We start from the raw sequence: 14391 nt of genomic DNA on the forward strand, positions 1-14391 counted from the left end.
AATCCATTGGCACCTTGTTCTCTATTTATACTCCTTTTCTTTCCATGTGTTGGACGTCCGTGAATTAAATTTCTCCGAAAAATCGCGAGGCTCGCGCTTCTCGGAAACGTGTCGCGAGCTTCGCGTTTCTCGGAAAAGTGTCGCGAGGCTCGCGCTTCTCGGAAGCGCGTCGCGCGTAAGATGATTATATAATTTGTAATTCAATTCAATTTTTTATATTAAAGATCGTTATTATTAGGTTACATATAAAAATGGACGTGCCGTTATTGTTATGGAATTTATTTTTCAATAATGAAGATGAGTATGATGAAAACATATACTTAGAACATATTCGTGAACGACATAAGAATACAAATGTATTTTGAAAATACTGTTATCGCTTATTCACCAGATGGTAAATGAAATATGAAAAACATATAATTAATTCTTATTGTTAAATATATTTAAATATATTTAATATCGGAATATTGTTAAATATAGTTAAATATATTTAAATATGTTTAACAGTAGGAATTAATTATGTTTTTCATATTCACTTACCATCTGGTGAATAAGCGATAACAGTATTTTCAAAATACATTTGTATTCTTATATGTCGTTCATGAATATGTTCTAAGTATATGTTTTCATCATACTCGTCTTCATTTTTGAAAAATAAATTCCATAACAATAACGGCACGTCCATTTTTATATGTAACCTAATAATAACGATCTTTAATATAAAAAATTGAATTGAATTACAAATTATATAATCATCTTACGCGCGACGCGCTTCCGAGAAGCGCGAGCCTCGCGACACTTTTCCGAGAAACGCGAAGCTCGCGACACGTTTCCGAGAAGCGCGAGCCTCGCGATTTTTCGGAGAAATTTAATTCACGGACGTCCAACACATGGAAAGAAAAGGAGTATAAATAGAGAACAAGGTGCCAATGGATTTAATTCGCTCTCGACCTCGACAGAGGAAAGATCTTAAGAGAACAAGCGACACAGAGCGAAAGCGAACTCGGAGCCAACTCTCCTACAAGGAGAGAGCTACACACGCTGCACGGGTCTCAGGACACCCTGAAGCACCAACAGGAACGGCTTCAGGGCGAGGCCAAAGACACCTGCCGTCAGCCGCTCCACAACCAGCTGCGGGATCTCTTCGGCACCGACAGCGAAGATGACCAGGTGGCGGAGCCGGTAACACACGCTCTTAGTTCGCCGTTGTCCACGTGGTCCTCATTGCCGGCGACGCTCTCGCCGACACGCCTGCCACGGACGTCGTCGCCACGAAAGCGACCACGACGGAGCGCGGCACCTCCAAGGATGCCTTCGCTCCTCAAGCGGCCTCGTAAGGCAGCATCGGCGGCTTCGAATCCTCCTACTGTCATCCACACAGAGGCGCCCAGGATGACAACGTCACAGCATCGGGTGACAGGGATCTCCACGCCAGAAAGGATCAAGGACCCGGGCGGTTACCTTGTCGAGACTTTTAGGCCATGGAGCCTATGCGTCCTGAGCCTCTCGTCGGTTAGGCGCACCAAGCCGCCGCTGGACCAGTTGGCAACGTGTGGCGTTAGGGCTCGGCGCCTGCTCTCGTCCCGGTATACCGAACCAGTATTGAGCTCGCCCTCGCCTCCGCCGTCGCGACCGACGGCTGACAAGGCGACACAACCTCGCTAGGGAACAACAGGACCACGTCGCCAAGGAAGCCGACGCACCCACCGGGAGCCGTCAGACACCGCAGGTCTCTCCAGAAGCTAGCCCGGCCGGAGAAATTCCGGGCGCATAACCGCTCGTCAAAGAAACCGACGCGATCGAGGACAGCCGTCTACCGCGGCCGTCCTAGGATTCGGCCCTGGTGTGGAACTATACACTGATGCTTCAGATACATAAAACTGCACACTGCATACACACACAAGTTATGTAAAAGCAATAAACTGGACCATTCATGTTGATCTTATCTCATCATTGCGTATTCCCATCTCCTCCTGCGAGCGCCGATTATACCTAAAAGCTAAGATCTTGTAAACGCGAAACAACGCAACCACAATAACAAACAAGTAAAAATGGTCTTCATGGCAAATATTGCGTCTCTCGAGCATAATGCAGGATATGCTTGCTTGCTATAGCAACCCAGGTAGCAAAGTGACGTCTAAAGACGTCATTAAAACGTCATAGACGTCTTAATAACGTCTTAATGACGTCTTTAGACGTCACTTTGCTACCTGGGAAGCTTGCTCGTCCGCTATAGCATACGCACTTATTATAAAAATAAAAATTAAATAAAAATAAAATAAAAATTTAAATAAAAATTTATGTATACTTATTTCGAAAATGTGGCTGTATAGCGATCTTCATAATAAAGTAAGGAACAAGTAAATAATGACATTTGTAGCAAACATTGTGTCTCTCCAGCAGAATACTTAACTCAGTATATGATCACACGAATGATGCGCTACAAATTGCATACACGTCTATTATATTTCAACAAAAATTTATACGCATTTTATATGAAAAATCTGGCTGTGACTTACCTCGTTAATAATGTAAGGAACAAATAAAAAATTGTCGTAGCAAACATTGCGTCTCTGAAGCAGAATATCTTCTCTACTGTATCTTTACGCGAGTGGTGCGCTACAAGTCTATTACGCGTCTATTATATTTTAACAAAAATTTATACGCATTTCTACGAAAAATCTGGCTGTGTAGTGACCTTGTTAATAATATAAGGAACAAATAAAAAGTGGATTTTGTTGTATCTCTCAAGCAGAATATCTAACCCAGTATTCTGCTTGGGAGACGCCATGTTTGCAACGAAATTCATTTTTTATTTGTTTCTTACATTGTTAACGAGGTCACTACACAGCTAGATTTTTTAAAGGAATGCGTATAAATTTTTGTTGAAATATAATAGGCGCATATGCAGCTTGTAGCGCACCGCTCGTGTAAGCATATAGTTAGATATTCTGCTCGGAAGACGCAATATTTGCTATGAAACCTATTTTTATTTTGTTCCTTACATTATTGTCGAGGTCGCTTCCGAGCCAGATTTTGCAAATAGTTGTGCATACATTTTTATTTAAATATAATAGTCACGTATGTTCTGGCACTGCACCTGTCGAGTAAGCATATTCTACATTACAAATACTGCTTTGGAAACTTAATGTTTGCCACGATGACCATTTTTTACTTGTTTTTTACATTAATATCGGCGGCATTACCACGCCACATTTTAATATTCAAGCTAGAAGGAAATATATGATGTAAATATTCTTTTCTTTATATCAGAGTGAGATAGATTGAATTTCCACATACACTGCGAGTACAGAATATCTATAGTTCATGTTGCGTATACTATAGGTTTTCTATTCCGGAAGTGTATATTGGAATATATCTATATTCAAAAGCTGTACTATATACAATTCGTCCTTACACCATCACGGACATGTATACATATTCACGCATACTAATGGCTCCTGCACACAGGACGCGGTAATGCTTGCCGCGCGGCGGAAGTTCGCGCGACAGCCAATCAATATGCTGCTTTCCGTAATAACCTTCTAGCTCTTACGGAAAAACAACATATTGATTGGCTGTCGCGCGAACTTCCGCATTACCGCATCCTGTGTGCAGGGGCCATAATGCATAGGACGCGCGAACGCATGACAGGAAGAATAATTTATTCGATATTTATTTCAATCTTTTTTCCCAAAAATCGCTCTGTACCGATCTGCGGACGTTTATTTTGATTACAAATATTGCAATTATAAAGCCATTCTTTTTATATTTTGACCACAATTTCTTTTCTATGTTTGCCTAGTTTGCGGCTCTCCGTTAGATGTCTCTAGTATGACTCCTGCAGCCCTTAAAGATGTCTTAAAGACGTTCTAAAGACGTTTTATGACTCGATTTTGGACATTTGTGCTGTCTGGGCTGTTAGCCGCGCTATTCAAAATGTAGTTCTAAATGTAGTTCGCTACAAGCGTTATCATCCATTATATAAAATCGAGTGGTTATAGTATGACTCGACAATGGATTAGATAAACTTTTATTTTTAATTTTAGCATATGCTACACAGGTATGTATAATATCTAATTTTGTGATTGTAAATGTTAAATCAAATTTTGATGGAAAATACAACTAATTTAATCGGTCATCACTCACAAATGATCGCGCATATGAACTCTAAGCTTCAATGAAAAAAATAAAAGAATATCAAGATTATGATCCAAGAAATATATTTATTACCCGAATTTTTATTACACGTTTTGCTGTATATTTCGATTTATTCTCTAATTCTGTTGTAAAACTCTGGAGATCTCGAAAATCTGCCAATTCTTTACCGTATGTGCAATTACATATGGAATGACTGATATAGGATACGTTACTTTATTATTATTTTGAAAAAATAATTCATGATCTCTTTTCGTCGATCCTTCAACTGCGCTCTTCGAAAAAATGAAGATTACCGACGGTTCAGGAGGCGGGGAATAACTCGTCGTTCGATATTTACGCATGTGTCCGTCGTAGTAGCGCGCTATAGTTGGGCAACGGCTGTCGGCTGTCGGCTATTGACAGTTGTCTCTGATTAGTCGTAGGAGCACGGTGCCTGCTGAGCTGTATATCATGTTCAACATGTAAGTAATATCGAGACTCGATAGACAACGCATCATCGACCTTTTCGTCGACTGTACCCGATTTTGCGCGCGAACGCGCGTATCGAAGAAACGGAGCGAGAATCCCTCGCGACAAGACATCTCGCCCGCGTTCAGGTTATTATTAATAACGTGATAGTTACCTGACGTTTACTGAGTGCGAACTGGCGAAGAATTAAAGGACGAGAATGAACCACACGCGAGTCACGAACGAATCCGCGAAGAATTCAAATTTAGTGAGGAGTATCGATCGCAGTGAATGCCCAAAGAATTCGTGAGTACGTTATAAGTGAAGTTGGCGCTTCTTAGCACGATATCATTGATATGCTCTTGATGTTGATGTTAGGCAACATAATCTCACCGAATGTTTGGTAACTTGCGTAACTAGAAATTCTTATTCGAAAACTACACCGAGCGTCCCTCTGAAATGTTTTCATATACTGAGAGCAAGAATACTTAAGAAATCAAAATCTTTTATTAGTAATAGCATATATATATATATTTACTAATATAAAATATTTTTAAATAGGAAAATATACATTTTTTTTAAATTTTAGCTTCTCATGAAAGCAATTATTTATTCCATTTAAATAAAAGAATTTAGATTAAAGTAAGTATATTATTAGCATTCACCGAATAAATAATTCTTAATTATTAGATATTACTTCTCTCAATGTATTTTGTTCCAGATACCGCGGTATCTTCGCGGATAGATTTTTTTATTAGAAAAGAAACTAACGAATTTTCGAAATTAAGGCGTTTTAAAATCGAGTCTTCAAATGTCGGCGCCATTGGTGACATGTTAATTAATATTACCCAATGAGAAATAACATCGAAACGATGTCGATTGATAAGTCATTTCTCGATGGTTATTATCGAAAACATTTTTGTACTATAATCGCGAAAATAAGAGAAGTAACTGTTTGCTACTTTGAAATATGTTTCGAACTTTAAACAGAATTACATTAGGCAAATAATAGTCTTATTGGATCGACGATCGTCGCTAATTCGCGAAATTTCATAAAATTCCGAGATTTTCATCAGACAAATTCACAATATTTTCGCGCCCATATACGCTTATGTATTTTCGCGCATACCCAAACAGAGCAAAAAATCATGATGACATCAAAATGACAAGAAAATAATTGCAAAACTCACTTTTCTATCATAACTCGATCATTTTGATCTTCATTTTCTATTCTGCTTATATACAAAAACACGTATCGTTTAGAAACATTCCCGAAACGTTTTAAAAGCAGGTATGAAATGTTACATATATTTAGAAAATGAATGTGGAATCAATATATGCTACTAGAGACACTATATCAATACACTTACATGAGTGTATAGCGTGTTTTCTTTATTTCGCAACCTTGTGTTACTTGCACATAATGTTATTACAGAGTTGTATCGCGTATATTTTTACACAATTTGTCGCTGTTACCATTCGACACAAAATGTTCTATGGTATTTACGACGCGCTTCTCAAATGATACATTTAAGAATATATATTTCGTAAATTATCAAATGCTAACGCAATTGAAAAGATAATATTGAAATATATGTCAGAATTTTCACAGGAGTTGATAAAGATTTGTCACTTAATCCTTTGAGTGCGGAGCGCTCCAGACCTAAACGATCACCGAGGAAAAACTAATACTTTGAGCTGCTATAAATCAATGAGTGAGAGAAATAACTTTTTGAAAAATTGAAATTAATAGAACGAGATAAATAAAATCTTATTTATTATTGTCGCTAAAATAGCTAAAGGAACATAAATTCAAATTGTCATCAGAATAGTTGATACATGCTGTTTGTATCAAAAGTATAAAACAGAAATTTGACATATTAGCGTGTCTAAGTTCACATTGATGATATTCTTCTGACATATACCCGGGTAGAATACAAACTTATAAAAATATTACTATGACATCATATAAAAGTTATTTCAAGAAATATTATCATGATGTCGTTTGATATAGTTTTTAATGAATATGATGAATTCTTGGTACCGTGCGCGCGAAACGATGTTGATCGACAAGTCATTTCTTGCTGGGTTCTACCTGGATATACATCATTTAAAAGATTAAATCAATCAAATCAATCGTAAAATTTGTTATTTTTGTAATAAATTTGTCAATATTATTATGGGAGGAACAGCTAATAAATTTTATTACGGGACAAATTATGAAGAATGATTTTTGTGAAGAATGAATGCATGAATTTCGAGTTCGAGTCGAATGCATGAGTTCGATAGATCGGGCATTTTACTCTAGGCATCTCGTTATGGATATTAATCGATGTAAAAAACATTATCCCGGTGTAAGTAGTACGTACTTTAATTATGTAAAGCATTTCGATCGTATGATATTGTTGCTTCATGTGTACGTATAGCACTGTGTCGTGGATAGTGTAAGGTACACTTTACAACTTGTTTTGCACATTAATAGGCATACGGTGTAAAGCCAGCGGCACATGATGCTTGTTTTCATGCTGGATTGCTTGGTGCATTTCTGAAGATGGATGGAAATACACCAATCAAAACAGAGTATTTCCATCCAGCAAGCAATCCAGCACGAAAACAAGCACCGTGAACCGCTGGCTTAAGTAACCAATTCGTGAAGTCTTGTGCTGAGTACAATCGTTCAATAAATCACGTTAATGAAATAATATATCAACATCTTACTTATATAAATGTCCCTCTTTAAATTTCTTCCAGTAAAATTCTATTCAAAAAGTAGAATGACAGCCGAATCAGTCAAATTCGAGTAAAGTTTTCATTTATATAAAAAGTGAATTTTTCCACTATGAATCGTCGAGTAAATATTTTCATTCGAAACCGAAGAGAAAGAGAGAGAGAAAGAGAGAATGAATTACATGTGAAATATTAATTCACTATAATTGAAATTCACTAGTAATAAGTAAGAAATCCATTTTGTCTGTATTAAAGATACTCAGTTAAAACCTGTTTCATATGAAATACTTAGATTTTTGTTCAGAATCAGATACAAGTTTTTCGGTTGCACTATAGTATAAGTGATATTTAAATTTGTAGTCACAACTGAAAAAGCTCGTTTATAATGAACTGAATTCTGAATTCAGATCGGGATATCTCACTTGAGGCAAATTTCAAATAACGACTATTATATCATTATTATATCATATCCTATAATGATATCATTAATTAATTATATCATTAACTTTTCTCCTTTCTCTCTTTCTCTCTCTATGAATTACGGAAAATCATAAGTTGAAATATTCATATAACGATTAATATAAGCCTAAATTTGAGTAAAATATTTACTCTTGCGATTCAAAGTAACGTTAATTTCATTACCTTTTTCGAATGAATTTTTCAAGTTTTTGCTTGGACGAAGATTTCACTCTTAAAAATTAAGAGAGCACATATATACAGTCAGCTGATTAAAGATTATAAAACTTTTTTCGTAACACGTATCTTATCTGACAGAAGTATCTTATCCAATAGGAATTTATTTTTTAGTGATTCTCGAGATATTTTTATATTACGAGTATTATATTTTTGTATTGGATATGGAGTGCGTTGCGAAATTGATTAAAATTGCGACTTCTAAACATTTCACTTTATGTACGATTGAGCGATTGTGATAGCATAACAAAAAAAAAAAAACAAGTCGAGAATCGGATTGCCCAGTTGAGAAACAATTAGTTGCAGCTTGGCAGAGCGTCGTCGCGTTATCTTGACAGTTCGAGTCAAGCTAGAACTTGCTTACTGAATGAAATCATTTAGCCGTTAAGCAACGAATTGACTCGCTTGTCAGTTGGAACAGTAAATTAGACTCGTAATAGTCAAGAAAGAATTCTGACCCTGAGTTAGACAGTCGCGATTATGCAGTGTCGGTGATGACATTCGGTCCGCGTGTTTTGTGTATTCGAGGCGAATTACTTTTTTCTTAATTATAGTGATTCATAAAAATTATATCATTAACTCCTCTCTCTCTCTCCCTCTCTCTTTCTCTCTCTACGAATTATGGAAAATCATAAGTTCCTATTTAATAACTGAAACAATAAGAATGTCAAGAATTAGGTATCAGTGTATTATTAGTGTCCGGGCATTGGTACTCTTACTTTAATACGCATTTTTCCTACACGCACGATATCATCGTCGAAATATTGCGAAAACGGACAACTGGATAAAAATGCAAAATGTAAATAGAATAACAGGAATGAAAGTCAATTACATCATAATCTAAGTAAACCGACTCAGCAACTAAAAATGTAATAACGCGAAGAGATATTTCGGCATTATCGCAAAATGAGAAAACACAGCTCGTTATCAGTAATAATTTTCTCACGATACAGAATAATGAGCTAGGTTATAACGCTATTTTATTATCACCAAGGCAAGAGAGAGAAGAAGCACGTTTTCGCGGACGTCATTGCAATAACAAAGATTTTTGTAATGAAATAACCCGTGGAATCGCGCGAGTTCGTTTATCTCGTGTCTAGTTTTACTGTATGTACTCTCTTCAATACGTTCAATACGTTGTGTGACGTTATCATCTACAAAATAGCCCACGGATGACACGCATATGATTATAATCACAAAAAATTTTGCGACAGATAGGAAAACAGTACGAAGTTCGGTTCAGTTTTTGAATCATCGCGTTTGTAATGACTTCGAATATGTATGACGTGTTACTGAAAGATTGGTCAAAGTTCTAGCATAAATGTTGAACCTTGTATCTATTGTCTAAAACTGTACCTATTGTATCTATTGATTTGTTAAATACTGTTATCGATTATGCTTACTCTTTGTGTATTAATGATATAATAAATAGAATCGATTAAGTAATTGAATAAATTAATCCCGTGTCAAGAATTCAAATTTCGCCGTATCGTGATTATATATCGTCGCACAATTCGAATTTTTTAATGACATTATATAAAATAATAATTATTTCGGCGTACACACACACACACACACACACACACAGAGAAAGAGAGGGGATCAATACTCGTATTAATAGACGTTACTTAATTTGTCCTAGGCGAGATCATAAAATTGGAACTTAAATCTGATTTTTTAAAAGATTTTTTGCAAATCTAATGTCGTATATGTTACATTATTTAAATAAAAAACTTAAATCTAACTCTAAATTTAAATCTGAGAATCTCATATAGGACAAGTTTCAAGTAAGAATTATTAATAGGGACTTGAAACACCGAGAAACACCGCGCCGAGTGTTCCTAAGTGTGTCCCTCAATCAACCACAAAGATCGTCTTTTTATAAAGTTCTAATTAACCATAAAGACCACACTGGTGAATTTATTATAGCGCAAGTGCGCAATGAAGCACACGAGTTTCTATACATAGAATTGCAAAAAAAACCAGCACTATTCTTCCTAGAGAGTTTTTTTTCCTACCGAGGAAGAAAATGGGTTATTTTTTCACGACACTAAGCAAGAGCGAATTAATAGTCTTGTCGTTTTGAAGATGAAGCTGCTATTTCATACCACGTTCTTCAGGATTAATATTAAAAGCGGAAAAAATTGTTCCTATCGACTGAAATCTAATTTGTATCTGCCATACTCGATTTTCCGCCGAAATATCTAAAAACATGTTCGATCTAGCTTCTTTTACAAGATGATTCGAAGAAAGGATGAGATTATAAAAGAGGTTTTTTACTGTTGTAAATATTTATATTCTTAAGTACTTCGACTCTTCTTCGGATCATCCTCTCTCAATCACACAAACGAGAAAGCACTCATGATATTTCGTGGATTTTTCAGGTTGTTAAATAGCGTTTGCTCATCGATCGGGCTCGCAATGGTATTCCTTTTCGTGATACTCTTTACCTTCGGTATGAGCGAGTCCCTGAAGTATCGAGCAAAGTTCGTTTTCTACATACTGGCAAGTGCTGTAGCTGCGGGAATGTGGATACCTTTGATGTTGTTCCGCATAAGAAGCTATAAGAACGCGATGTGAGTTTCCATAAGGATTTAATCAGAGGAGAGGATCCTCGGAGTAATAAAACGAAAAAGAGATGACTCGATGACATCGACATAGGATCTACACAGAACTGTAGAAATTGATTAAAAAATTTGGATTCGACTTTTTAAATTTGACATCACATTCAACGGAAACGCGTTAATTTGTAATTTTGTGATTTAGACACGTTAATTTTATAATTTTAGATATTGAATAACACCTTCTTCACTTTGTTATTTTGCACACGTATCGCGTCGAGTCTCTCTTTTCCATCTGATAGAACAAAATCTTTCAGCTTGCCAGCCTATGGGGCGGTGATAATAAGGAAGATGCTTGGAATCAACTACCAGTTGCGCGGAAAAGAAAACATTGTCAAAGACACAGGCTGCGTTGTGCTTCTCAATCATCAGAGCTCCTTGGATCTTAGTGGTAATTACAAGCAGTTCTCATGTTTATCGCGGCACAATATGCAGTAAGAGAAAGAAGTACGCTACACAGATATCGCGCCGCTGCACAAGAAAATGCACGCGATACAAGTCATTTATACATGTACGATAAAGTCAAAGTTCGCTTTGTATAGTTTTAGCTGAGTTATGGTTGATAATGGATCACTGCTCCGTCATCGCCAAAAAAGAGGTCATGTATTTAGGAGTATTCGGCCTATCGAGTTGGCTTTGGGGAACGGTGTTCATCAACCGGAGAAATGTCGAGGAGTCTCATCAGATTCTTAACGCCACGGTGGAATCGATCCGCTCGGCAAAGGTAATCCCCATTAGGTCTTCTGCATTATTAATACGACATGGTTGTGTTTCACAACATAAAAGAACATATTAACGGGATTGAATTTTTTAGCGAAGGCTTCTTCTGTTTCCTGAGGGATCCCGGCATTCGAACAAAACGTTGCTTCCTTTCAAAAAAGGCGCTTTCCATGTCGCGATCGACTCGCAAATGCCAATTCAGCCTGTTGTCGTGTCGAAGTATTATTTCTTGAATGACAAACGTAAGCAATTCCATTCAGGTCAGTAAATATCAATATCACGTCTATGATTATCATGAAACACGGAGACTGAAAATTCATTTGAAAGGCGGACTTTGTATCTTAGGAAATAGTTACATCACGATTTTACCTCCTATTCCTACCGCGGGTATGACCAAGGACGATCTTCCAAAGCTGATGGAGCAGGTGTACGCAATCATGAACAAAACCTTCGTGGAATCCACACACGAATGCCTCGCGGATCACATAGGAAGCCTGAAGGAAGAGTGATATTATAAGAGCAACATGAAGTGATTAGCGCTGTGAGCACAATTAAACAAATTTGTGACAGGCTAATTCACAAATAGTACCTGGGATAAATATTTTATCGCGTTCTCAAGTGTCTTCGCGAAAACTGAAACTTACACGGAGAGAATATTATAGTCTCTTTTTTCAATATAAATTCTTTTCTATTTTACTATGTTTTTAGTCCAGAAATAAATTTTTTTCTATTTTACTATGTTTTTAGTCCAGGAATAAAACGCCAGTAAAATCTATGTTGCTAAGGAACATAGTAAATTTCGCTAGAAACATAGCAATATTCCAGTTCTTAAAATATAAGTAACACATATAAAATGAAAGGATAGTAAATTATTGCAGAATGTCGATCTATTCCTCGGATAAAATTCTATAGCAATTTTTACTATAAAATTCTGCCCGTGTACGTATGTGTTATATCCCTTTTTTCTTACACGATGTATATGTAAAAGACACAGATTTCAAAATCGTTATTTAAAATTTTTGTATTTCTCGCGATGAATTGACGATAATTATTTTGCTCGACATTGTTGTATAACTACGATCTAATCCAGAGATAATATAATGTCTAAAAGACATCTTACAGATGTCTAAAAGACATTTTATTTGTTTTAGGTTTCTTTTGGATGCCTTTAAGATATTTATACTGTGTGAGAAGTTTGAGATATTTCACGTTGATTAGTGTTCTTCCATTACTCTATGTAAAAGTTTATCCTGGAGGATCAGAAGGATCTGTGAGAAAGCTCAAATAATATTTTTACTAAAAATACAATTTGTACTTTTCATATCTTGCGGTAATATGCAAATTGTTAATCAAAAAGTTTTGTCTCTGCATAATATGCAGCGAGTATTTTGTAATGTATACGGAAAATAACGAATTTAAAACTCTTCCATGTTTTGTGTATCTCAATAGCAAAAATTTGTTTTTATTGTTATTATGTTTATTGTTATTATGTTTATTGTTATTGTGTGTCACGCTAACATCGAATAGCCGTTATCAATGTTCGCAATATTCTCCATGAATTATATTTTTACCGTAACGAGATGAGACGTGCAGAAATAAATAACGTCTGTTAAACATATTTTCTCATAGATATTATTTAATTTTTTTTTGTTTACGTTGGAATTTGTGTAGTTTCACGCATCGAGGCTCACATGTGATATTTTTCAAAACCTGCCTGCCAATGTGTCCACAAATTACGATTATGCGTATTAATTGCTTTAGTATACATTTTTCAGAATATTAAATTAACCAATTAGATAATTCGTTCAAGAAGAAAAAATTCGATATGAAAAAAAATAATATGTAATGATATATCTATACTTCTTTTTACACAATCTTACATCCTTCTCGCGTGCACACATTCGCAATATGTTTATATTTTTCAGAACACGGTCACACATTACATAAAACGTTACCTAAGAAATCCGAACCGTTGTAAAAATGCGATTTATATGTATATTATACATGATATGTCCACGTATGTGTTATATATATTAAAAAATAAGGTTATGGTATATAATAAATTATATTTTATATTATATTTATACTTGCTGGATCACATCAATCTGCTTTTATACTAATACAGCATAAATGTCCAAAAGACATATTAGAGATGTCTGAAAAATATCCTATTTGTTTTAAATTTGTTTTTAGGATGTCTCTGAGATATATTTTAGACATTTATGCTGTTTGGATGATTATAACCTACCGATTGAGAAAAAATAGAATCTTTAAACATGATGACACGCGGTGATACCCTCGACTTTCCCGACACATTGCTCATGTGAAAACCCAACGTCCTATGTGGAGAATGATATTCAACAAAACGCGACATTAGAGGCGTAAGATCTTCATGCTTCTCAGTGAGCACGCGATCGCAATATGGATGTTCTCAGAGACGTTCTCAGGATGTTCTTAGAGAAGCCATTCTATCGCGTTGATAATTGAAGTAACCAATTTGATTGCCAGATTTATTTAAATTAGCCTCACCATCCTCTTCCGCCCGAAGTACGAACTTGTATTCTTTGTTTCGAGACCAGGTTTTTGGTCTCGGCAAATCGCATATATCACAAGTATTTTTCTTCTGTAATATCCTTTTAATTTCGTCTTCATCAATCATTTCCATGTCTCGTTCGTTCGCATCTAAAACGATTGGCAAATCGATACTTTGTAGGTGGTTTAAATATGAACGTCTCTCGGTTTGCGTATGCATGTTCATTTTCATTCGTCTTGGAGTTATTAATTTGAAAAAGTTTATACGTTTTATCATATCCGTTGCTCGACATGATCGATTCGCCAAGTCACTTCGCCGAAAGTCCGGAGTCGAAGTTCTTATAGGCATTCTTCGAACGGTTTTTAATGTCGCTGATGAATAATGAACTTGTTTATCATTGCTTTTTATTGGCGGATAGTCGCGGGTGAAATCTTCCGTTCTAGTCCGATACCCTTGCTGATTTGCTTCAAGATTCACATACATCGGCGG

At 36.0% G+C, this 14391-nt stretch overlaps 1 protein-coding gene across 6 annotated transcripts; it reads left to right on the forward strand.

The window, feature by feature from the left end:
• The first annotated feature begins 4505 nt into the window (after positions 1-4505).
• On the forward strand, positions 4506-13447 carry LOC116840481 (1-acyl-sn-glycerol-3-phosphate acyltransferase alpha). 6 transcript variants are annotated; one of them, XM_032807265.1, is made up of 7 exons: positions 4673-4914; positions 10413-10604; positions 10907-11040; positions 11192-11373; positions 11464-11629; positions 11715-11910; positions 12521-13447. In XM_032807265.1, exons 1-6 carry the CDS (start codon positions 4829-4831, stop codon positions 11876-11878), a joined length of 924 nt encoding a protein of 307 aa, XP_032663156.1. In that variant the 5' UTR covers positions 4673-4828; the 3' UTR covers positions 11879-11910; positions 12521-13447. The 6 variants fall into 6 exon arrangements, with proteins under 6 accessions (XP_032663176.1, XP_032663166.1, XP_032663156.1 ...); XM_032807285.1 differs by lacking the exon at positions 4673-4914 and adding an exon at positions 4506-4622 and having other exon boundaries at positions 11715-13447; XM_032807275.1 differs by having other exon boundaries at positions 4664-4914; positions 11464-11611; positions 11697-13447.
• The last annotated feature ends 944 nt before the right edge of the window (positions 13448-14391 follow it).

Source organism: Odontomachus brunneus, unplaced genomic scaffold (assembly GCF_010583005.1).
Source record: "Odontomachus brunneus isolate Ranch 3 - 2012 unplaced genomic scaffold, Obru_v1 Obru_scaffold_001, whole genome shotgun sequence".
Taxonomy (NCBI): Eukaryota; Metazoa; Arthropoda; class Insecta; order Hymenoptera; family Formicidae; genus Odontomachus; species Odontomachus brunneus.

Bases quoted from the DNA above. Each gene is read 5' to 3' on its own strand.
- LOC116840481 (XM_032807275.1), top strand. From the start codon at position 4,829: ATGAACCACACGCGAGTCACGAACGAATCCGCGAAGAATTCAAATTTA. The intron at 11,041-11,191 runs GTAATTACAAGC...CGCTTTGTATAG, and splicing joins GAGCTCCTTGGATCTTAGTG to TTTTAGCTGAGTTATGGTTG. The intron at 11,612-11,696 runs GTAAGCAATTCC...TTCATTTGAAAG, and splicing joins TTATTTCTTGAATGACAAAC to GCGGACTTTGTATCTTAGGA.